At 42.9% G+C, this 10,479-nt stretch overlaps 1 protein-coding gene across 1 annotated transcript; it reads left to right on the forward strand.

Annotated features, from left to right (window-relative positions):
- Positions 1 to 612: 612 nt before the first annotated feature.
- Positions 613 to 7,381, forward strand: LOC310809225 (immunoglobulin heavy constant mu; the record flags this gene model as incomplete). The annotated part of the gene is made up of 5 exons (XM_083676419.1): positions 613 to 715; positions 2,633 to 2,920; positions 3,236 to 3,553; positions 4,214 to 4,513; positions 6,409 to 7,381. The coding sequence occupies 5 exons, from the start codon at positions 613 to 615 to the stop codon at positions 6,582 to 6,584; spliced, it is 1,185 nt and encodes a 394-aa protein (XP_083532545.1). The 3' UTR covers positions 6,585 to 7,381.
- Between the last annotated feature and the right edge of the window lie 3,098 nt (positions 7,382 to 10,479).

The raw sequence follows: 10,479 nt of genomic DNA on the forward strand, positions 1-10,479 counted from the left end.
GCTACAGCGTACAGGTGCAGTATGCTAAAAGGTTCATTAAAGTGATGTTTGGCTAAAAAGTCAGAAGCTTTAATCATATGTAAGATAATTCAGATTACAGCCTCCTGTTTATTATGATCCTCACAACTAAAAAAATGTTTCTCATGGGAAACAATGTTCATCATCAAATAAAAAATAAAAAATGAACAGTAAAGTGATGTTTCGACCAAATATCTCTCATAATAATAATCTAAAAATATATTTTGACCCCTCAAAAATTAGTCGGATGATATCATCAGCAGTGAGGCCAGAGCGCTTGATATAAGAATAATTCAGACTCCATCTCGTTAATTTACGTCATCATAATTATGTTTTTTTTTTAAAACGATTGATCCGATGGGAAACAATGTTGGCGTGTTCTTCATCAACAGTCTCTCATTATTTTCTTCTTTGTTTGCAGCCTCAGCCTCAACCCCGTCCCTATTCCCTCTGATGAACTGCGGAGGTCCGACTAACGACGTCTATATCCTCGCCTGCCTCGCCACCGGCTCCGCGCCAGCCCCCCCGACCTTCACATGGACGGACGCCCGCGGGAGAGCCCTGACGGACTTCATTCAGTACCCGGCAATCCAGATGAATGGGAAGTACAACAGAATCAGTCAGCTCAGCGTCCCTAAGAATGGCTCGTCTTTCCAATGTGCCGTGGGCAAAGAAAGCAGATCCCTCACCATGAAAGGTAGGCTTTGGTAGTTCATTGGATTTCACAAACAAAGCTCAGATTCTTTATTTTATTTCAAGGACGTTCTCCAGTGCATACCCTACTCTTCATACAGTGTAACTCAATCTAAATTTATAGGATCTGGATTTAGGGTAGTGACAGAACCAGCAGATGTGTAATGACTTGATCATGCATAATTTACATTTCACATTTATGGCATTTAGCAGACGCCTTTATCCAAAGCGACTTAAAACAAATACATTTGAAGAGGTCTTTAGGAGGGACAGTTAAGGTGTAGCCTGAAGAGACGGGTCTTCAACCTACGGCGGAGATGAGAGCCTGCATAGCTGGTAGTAATCAGGAGGTTGTAGCCTGAAGAGACGGGTCTTCAACCTACGGCGGAGATGAGAGCCTGCATAGCTGGTAGTAATCAGGAGGTTGTAGCCTGAAGAGACGGGTCTTCAACCTACGGCGGAGATGAGAGCCTGCATAGCTGGTAGTAATCAGGAGGTTGTAGCCTGAAGAGACGGGTCTTCAACCTACGGCGGAGATGAGAGCCTGCATAGCTGGTAGTAATCAGGAGGTTGTAGCCTGAAGAGACGGGTCTTCAACCTACGGCGGAGATGAGAGCCTGCATAGCTGGTAGTAATCAGGAGGTTGTAGCCTGAAGAGACGGGTCTTCAACCTACGGCGGAGATGAGAGCCTGCATAGCTGGTAGTAATCAGGAGGTTGTGCAGCTGGAGGGTTGACACCCAGAGGTCAAACCAGGGTCACATTCAAGAGGGTGCAACTTACAAGCGTTGCAGGTAGCGACGTTCTGAATAGAACTGACATGATTGCTCCTCTACAGAAAGCCTGGCTGTGTCTGTTCTACAGTAACACAGTTCTATCTGAACGGTCCACAATGTTGTGTCCTGCTGAACGTGGCCCAGGATGGGCCTTAGTGAACAGGCCCACACCAGGCTAAAGCATGGGGTAACATCCTGGTCTCAAAAAAGCATCCAAACAGAAGTGAAACGTGGTGCTGACTAACCAAGTGTGTCAGAAGCCAGGTGCGAGGTCTGCTCATGGCTGTTATTTGCATGTATCTGAACCTTTAGGATTGGAGCTCTGTCCTCAGGTCTGTTAGGTGATTGATTACGACATTGTGTTCAGCTTTCGTTCTCTTGCCAACCCTATTATTAACATGAAGCTATCTCTAAGTAGTTTGCATACCAAGTGGCGCACGGACGATTGAGTCCAGGTGGGTCAATGCAGAACACATTATGCAAACCTCAAACTGCACAAGGACACTCAAGTTGAATTAACCTGCACATCAAAACCACAATAACCAGACGATAGTAAAAATAAAAATAAAACAAATACACAGTGAACATTAAGTATGAAATATTGTTCAACATTCATATGATGTCATCCTTCGGCTGCTTGTCTTACTGGTGGACGGCTCCAAGACAAATGAAGAGCAAAACTCTTTCTAACCAAGATGTTTCTGTCAACGTAACTTTTTTCATCCAAAAGGGGTAGAAAACCCAACATTAGATTAGATGATTAGATTAGATTCAACTTTATTGTCATTGCACAAAGTTCTGAGATAACAAAATGCAGTTTGGCATCTAACCAGCAAACAGTGGCATAGTGTGTGTATATATGTACATATTACAGTATGAGGTATTACAGTATGAGGTATTACAGTATGAGGTATTACAGTATTACAGTATGAGGTATTACAGTATGAGGTATTACAGTATGAGGTATTACAGTATGAGGTATGAGGTATTACAGTATGAGGGCTAACAGTCTGGTTGGAACCCAGTCATTCTCACGCTCTGCCCTTCCTAGCAGAGAGTGTTTGTTGAGCCAACAAGACTTTCTGTCCCGTACCGAACCGCGAGGTTCCTTTCTGCACGTGCCCTCTGACCCCTTTCTCTGCTCAGCCACGGAGCCTCCGACTGTGACGTTGCTGTCAGCATCCACTGGCATGAGCCACTCCCTCGTCTGTGTGATCACGGGCTTCGCCCCTAAAGCCTTCACTGTCAGATGGAAAACCAATGACAGAGTGGTTGATGGGAGCCAAACGTGGCCCCCCAATACGGAGAAGCAGTCAGGACTCTCCTCTGCCAGCAGCTTCCTGGCGGTCAGTAAGGCTGACTGGGACAGCAAGGCTGCGTTCAGCTGTGAGGTCACACATCAAGGACAGACCTACACCAAGACCACCTCCAATGGTACAGTGGAAAGTACATGATCATACACGTGTAAACACACACTCACGCAGACACGTGACACGCAATCGAATGTTTTAATATTTAATTAACATTTGACATATGAGGCAATCAGATGTGTCACACCCACACACACACACACACACACACACACACACACACACACACACGCGCGAAAGTCTGAAAGCCCAATATGACAGCATGCCTAATTCAGCGTTGTACGTTTTGAACCCTGCTCCAATCATATTAAACTTACAACAGCTAGTGTACACTCATAATCACACGTTGTTCTTGAATCCCTGCTTCTCTCCCTCACAGTCCCGTTCACGGTAACCCTGAAGCCCCTCAGTGTGAGAGACGTGTTTTTAAACAACCAAGCACGGTTGGAGTGTGTCATCACTGGACCGGACCAGGAGACAGTGTCTGGTTCTGTTATCAAATGGCAGGTGAACGGGCTTGACAAGACTACTACTACTACGATACCAATCACATCAGTGGCCAACCAGTACAGCGGAGGCAGCACACTGATCCTGGGCAACACTGATTGGTCCACTGCCACCAGAGTCAGCTGCTCCGTCCAGAGGAAGGGAGAACCTTTGCCCGTCATTCAAGATCTGAACTTCTCCAGATGTACAGGTAGGTTACCAAAAGATCTGAACTTCTCCAGATGTACTGGTAGGTTACCAAAAGCAAGATGTTCTGTATATTATCTGTATTTGTATTTGACCGTATTACTGTTATTGCTGTAATTTTACTGTCATTAGTTTTAGTGCTTATATTTATGTTTACTTTTTATACTTATTATACTGTGTTGTTGATGTTGATTGATGTTGTAGAGCTGCTCTGTGTCAGGCCTGTCGTTAGGGTTAGGGTTAGGGCTAGGGCTAGGGCTAGGGTTAGGGGTTAGAGCTGCTCTGTGTCAGGGTTAGGGTTAGGGTTAGGGGTTAGAGCTGCTCTGTGTCAGGGTTAGGGTTAGGGGTTAGAGCTGCTCTGTGTCAGGGTTAGGGTTAGGGCTAGGGTTAGGGTTAGGGCTAGGGTTAGGGTTAGGGTTAGGGTAAGGGTTAGGGTTAGGGTTAGGGTTAGGGTTAGGGCTAGGGTTAGGGCTAGGGTCCGAGTGCTAGCTACAGTAGCGCCTGATCCAGTGAATCGGCGAATCATCCACACCTTTGATGAGCTGAATCAGGTGTGTTAGCGCCAGGCTGGAGCAAAAGCCTGCAGCGCACAGCCTGTCTCTTTCCAGGACCATCTTTTTTTTATTTTTTTTTAAAACATGTCTCTTTGAAATGTCTTTCGCAGGCAGAGACGTCCCTAAAGTGTCTGTCCACATCCTCCCAGAGGAGAACATGAAAGGGGGTGCTGCTGGTGTCACCATGGTGTGTCTGGTGACCACGCCCTGCGACGTCTACATCATGTGGCAGGAGGGGGACGGGGACTACCAGGAAGGCCTCACCAGCCCCCCTCAGAAGGGCCAGAATGGTTACTCAGTTACCAGTGTGTTCAGCACCACCAAGACCAAATGGGATTTAAATACTACCTTCACGTGCTTCGCCAAACACATCAGTGGAATGGAGAAGGCAGCAGTGTCCAGCGCACAGGGTAACTCCTGCGAAACATAAGTGAATCCAGTCTGAAGTGTAGTAGCTTAGGCTTGTGTGTTTGTGTGTGTGTGTGTATGTGTGTGTGTGTGTGTGTGTGTGTGTGTGTGTGTGTGTGTGTGTTGTGTGATGTGGTTTTTGTCCATTTGTTGACTCCTCTGTCAGTCTAATAGCTAATCAGGGGTGTGTGTATGTGTGTGTGTGTGTGTGTGTGTGTGTGTGTGTGTGTGTGTGTGTGTGTGTGTGTGTGTGTCCTGTTATGGGACAAATGTCCCCTTTGGTTCTGTATGAGGTCAGTGATCTTTGTCCTTCTCAAGCCAAAGTTGTGAACATGTAGGTGTTGTCACTGTTTTGTTCGTGATGTGTGTGTTTCTTATTTGATATTGTCTGGTGTGGAAATGATTGTTGTTGTTGTCCTTTGTCATTGTCACGTGTGTGTTGCCATGGCTACAAGAGGGCCTCTGCATGTCCTGCTGGGGTTAATAATAAACTGCATATAAGATCCCTCTGTTTCGCACTCATCAATCAAATTGTAGGCAATGTTTTGTGTTTTCCACACCAAAAGTCATAATATATGCCATTTATAATGTACGCCATTTATAATATACGCCATTTATAATATATGCCATTTATCTGACACTTTTATCCAAAGCGACTTACATTGCAGTATATATGGTCCCAGCAGAAATCAAACCCACAACATAAGCGTTGTTGGTGCCATGCTCTACCCACTGACACACAGAGGACCACAATTTGTGGGACTGTGAGGGAGAGAAGCAGGGGTTCAAGAACAACATGTGATTATGAGTATACAGTAGCTGTTAAGTTTAGCTGTAAGTTTAATATGATTGGAGCAGGGTTCAAAACGTCATCATGTAGTATTACTAGAAGTCACATGCTACAAATCCCACACATTTAAATTCATTGCAAACTTGCACAATAACTGATAATAAGTAAGGTTTTTGGATTGTAACAATGTCTTATTGGATGAGGCAATCTTAAAGTAAGTAACATCAGGCCACAGAGTTCTTTCTTCTTCTGTAAGACCAGTATTTACACGCAAACAAACTTAAGTTCATAGTTTAAGTTCATAGGCACCTTGAACACATACATGTACCGGAGTGTGTAAACTACCATATCGTAGTTAAGGGGCCGTGTGCTGTTCGGTGTGTGTGTAATGTACATGTACGTGGTCTTATGAGTGTGTCTGTCTCTCTGGCTCTGTCTTCTATCTGTGCTGCTGTGTGTGTGTCCAAGCAGCTGAATTCATATTAAGTGCAGTGGGTTAGGGTTAGGGCTAGGGTTAGGGTTAGGGTTAGGGTTAGGGTTAGGGTTAGGGTTAGGGTTAGGGTTAAGGTTAGGGTTAGGGTTAGGGTTAGGGTTAAGGTTAGGGTTAGGGTTAGGGTTAAGGTTAGGGTTAAGGTTAGGGTTAGGGTAAGGGTTAGCTTAAGGGTTAGGGTTAGGGTTTGGGTTAGGGTTAAGGTTAGGGTTAGGGTTAGTGTTAAGGTTAAGGTTAGAGTTAGGGTTAAGGTTAGGGTTAAGGTTAGGGTTAGAGTTAGGGTTAAGGTTAGGGTTAAGGTTAGGGTTGAGGTTAGGGTTAGGGTTAGGGTTACATAGAGTAGATAGAGAGAGTAAGTGTGTGTGAATATGTAGCTGCATGCTAGAATAGGATATACTGTGCACAGATAGAAGTGCATAAAGGGTTAGGGTTAGGGTTAGGGTTAGGGTTAGGGTTAGACACACACACACACACACACACACACACACACACACACACACACACACACACACACACACACACACACACACACACACACACACACATACACACACACACACACACACACACACCGGTTGAATTCATTCCTGACCACATGTCTCCCTCCCTGTTGTCAGACCTGTGCCCAGAACCTGAGATGGGCATCGATCAGAACTGGAAAGAGAACGGGTTGGAGGATGACTTCAGCAGCCTGTGGTTCACAGCCTCCACCTTCATCATCCTCTTCCTCTTCTCTCTCACCTACAGCGCCCTGCTCAGCCTCGTCCGGGTGCAGCCGACCTGTTCACTCTAAGCCAGCCTCTCATTGTGATGACTATTCAATGGGTTAGGGTTAGGGTTAGGGTTAGACTAACTTCAGATCCGCTTATTGAGGTTTAAAATCAGTACATGATTTAGACACAAGATTGAAGTGCACTAAGCAAGATTCAATTCACTGTTAATTAAATGAATGATTCATTCAATCAATTATTATTGAATGAATAATGTTAGGGCCACATCACTGTAGGATGGACCTGCTCTTAAGCCGGACACACCCATAATTGGGCCTAAATTCTGCTTTAATTTGATTATTGATTACTTTATCTCCATGTGTAGTATGTTATTCTGAACTATGATCGGAGCATATCCACACAAAACTTCAAGGTGTTATCTATCAAATGGCATCCTGCTTTTGCATCTGATCATCATATTTCTAATGTTATAAGCAGTTTAGTTTGGGTCTGTTTTTTAGGCTGAAATGAGTCAAATAGGTCATTCAGCTTTATAGACATGCATGCTGTCTGTCTCTCTGTACAAACCTGTATCTTAAAAAAAAAAAACTCTTCTTCTGGCATTGTGACTGCCTATGGCCCCTGGTCCGAGCATTGATTACTTTATCTTATGATGACTGATGGATAGATGATTCATTTACTTAAACAAACGTATCTGTTGTAGTCGCTTTGGATAAAGGCGTCTGCTAAATGCCATAAATGTAAAAGTATCTGTCTCTCCTGCTTTTCAGATGAAGAAGTAAAGCACACACACAGAAACATCAGTACACATGTTGAAATCTTTTTGTGTTAGAAAAACATCCTTCAATTCTGAGCCATTTGCTGCTTTATGGACTCTCAAAGGTGTTTCGTTTGTGTAAATAAAATGATGCGTTTCTTACTGAAGTGTTTCTCTTGTTCGCCATTCAACATGCGTACAAAATGGACGCAAATGAATATCATATAGTGTGAGACTACAGAAAGTAGAAACAAATGAATATCATATAGTGTGAGACTACAGAAAGTAGAAACAAATGAATATCATATAGTGTGAGACTACAGAAAGTAGAAACAAATGAATATCATATAGTGTGAGACTACAGAAAGCCTCCAGTTCCCAGTCAGTTGATCTGAGATAGTTTCTTGCTTCTCTGGGTTGTCTAATAATAATGTTCTGTGAAAGCAGCTTCCTCTCTCTCTCTCTCTGTTCCCCTGTGACGCCACCTGTGGCACTCCAGTAACCGCCAGCGCCACAAATATCTTTCTCGAAAGGCGATAAATACTCCACACACACACACACACACACACACACACACACACACACACACACACACACACACACACACACGATAAATACTCCACATCAATACATGTTTCAATGCACACGCACATGCACGCACACACGTACACACACACACACACACACACACACACACACACAAACACACATACTTACTTGCACATACTGTATTTGCATGTGTAGGTTCAGTGCTTTGATTTGCCTCAGTACGGCTCCCGGGGTGCAAATGGGTGTGTGCAACATTGTTCATTATCAAACAATAATTAAGAATATCAAGGATGAATTTTTCTTTTGAGTACTGTACGTGGTTGATTGGATTTTATTTTAATTGATGAAAGCAAAATGACATATGATTTCTCAACATGGCCAAGATATCTTTCTGAATTAATGATGGACAGATATTTAATGACCTTGTAAATTTTTGAATGTTGTGAATAAAAAATAGTATCATCAAATAACTGTAATATAGGTCAGTTTCTATGTGGCCAATATGTGTCAAAGTCTACCAGCAACAGACTGTAGTCACACAGCAGATGACCTGATCTATCTATTGCATATTTCATCACATCTTCAGTAGACTAGACAGCAGTAGGGAGACAGGGGAGGGATGGACAAACCAACTCAAGCAATGGTCAGCCCCCAAACCCCTGCAAGATCACTCCGCTCGTCCACCTCGGCTGCCCGCCTGGCACCGCCTAAAGACCGCTTCACCCTCACTACCCCCCTACCCCCCCCCCCCCATACCCCCCCCTAACCCTAACCCCGAGACCTCCTCTCCCCTCCTACCCCCCTGTACAAGTTCTCTACTGCTAATAAAATATCTTAATTATTAGCGTACTGGCATTACGACTACCGATGGTCCCTGGTGTGAGCATTGATTACTTTGTCTTATGATGACTGTTGGATAGATGATTCATTTACTTAAACAAATGTATGTACGTCGCTTTGGATAAAGGCGTCTGCTAAATGCCATAAATGTAAATGTAAATTAGCGTCCCACTGCTGTCATGTCTGCAAAGTCACTACCAATCTTCCGCCGTAGATTGAAGACCCATCTCTTCAGGCTACATGTTAACGGTCCCTCCTAAAGACCTCTTCACCCCCCCCCCCCCCCCCCCCCCCCACTACCCCCCTGTACAAGTTTCTCTCCTGTTAATACATTTGAAAAAAGGTCCTTCTTCTAGCTTTGTGACTGCCTATGGCCCCTGGTGTGATCTTATGATGACTGATGGACAGATGATTCACTTACTTAAACAAATGTATTTGTTGAAAGTCGCTTTGGATAAAGGCGTCTGCTAAATGCCATGAATGTAAATGTAAATGTAAACTCTAGTAGAGTAGCTGGTGAACACTGTCATCTAGTGGCAGTGAGCGGAAGTCGCACCATCTTGGCGATCATTTGTAGTTTGAGACAGATGTCCCTTCTTGACCCTTACCTTGTCTGTTCCTCTTGTGGCATTCAGATGGAAAGCGGCCTCTCTGTTCATCTTGTGGTAGATGGGTTGGTGTCAACAGGTAACAACACCTTTCATTTAGTAGAAAGAAACAGCAATAACAAAAACCAAAGACAAAAAGCAAAACAGAAAACAGAAAACTAATATATACAGGACACACTGTTAAATAAATGAAATAAATAAATTATAAAGTGTTTTAACAGCAGGAGTTTAACGCTCAGAGTGTCTGAAACTGTAAGCATGACTGAGTTCTGTGAGATATTTGATGATACATTTTTGAAGCAATGAAAACTTTACTAAGATAAGATAAACTTGAAAAGAGATTGGTAAAGTGGCTAGACTGTAGGAGCACATTAAAGCTGTGGTTTAGCATGATGTTATTACAACTTGTGACCTCCAGAGGGAGAGCTATGCAAACTGACTCCACTCCCCCTGCTCTATACAACTACTCATACACTGCACTGTCAAGCACATGACATTTCATGAGTCAGAATCATGACTAAGGATACTTTTGGGTCATCTATTGTCATCCTATCATGCATATTAGGTGAGTGAGACACAATATGTTTTCATCTGCCAAAGATAATACAATACAAAGCTAATGAATATAGCTTTTAAATGTCTTTGTAATGGTTGCAGGTGTTTGCAGTGGTGATATTGCTACTCTGCTCGAGAGCCACAGTGACTGAAGTTGGGTAGTAACAGCACCAAAACCAACCAGACACACCAGGAGATTGGTTAATGCCAATATTATGGTAAATAAATGGAGTACAGCTCACAAAGGTGTACCATGATCTGTGAAACACAAAGCACAAATATTATTTACTATCAACACACAAACACACATCTTATCTATATATACTTTTTATTTTATTTTATTAAAAAACCATTGCAAGTAGATTGTAGAAACTATATATAGTTTAAGTAGAAACTATATATAGTTTAAGACTTGCACTACATGAAACATATTACTCTATAACCTTATATATATATATTCTTTTTTTTTTTTTTTTATATATATTATTTATTTATTTATTTTATTAAAAAACCATTGCAAGTAGATTAGGCAGTGAATGGAAGTTTAAGACTTGCACTACATGAAACATATTACTGTACCACTTTGGCTCTGGCTTCATGAAGCTTTCATAAACCCTTTAAAACCCTCTAGAACCCTATTTTATATAT

This window comes from Argentina silus, assembly GCF_951799395.1.
Source record: "Argentina silus genome assembly, chromosome: 9".
In the NCBI taxonomy this organism is placed as follows: domain Eukaryota; kingdom Metazoa; phylum Chordata; class Actinopteri; order Argentiniformes; family Argentinidae; genus Argentina; species Argentina silus.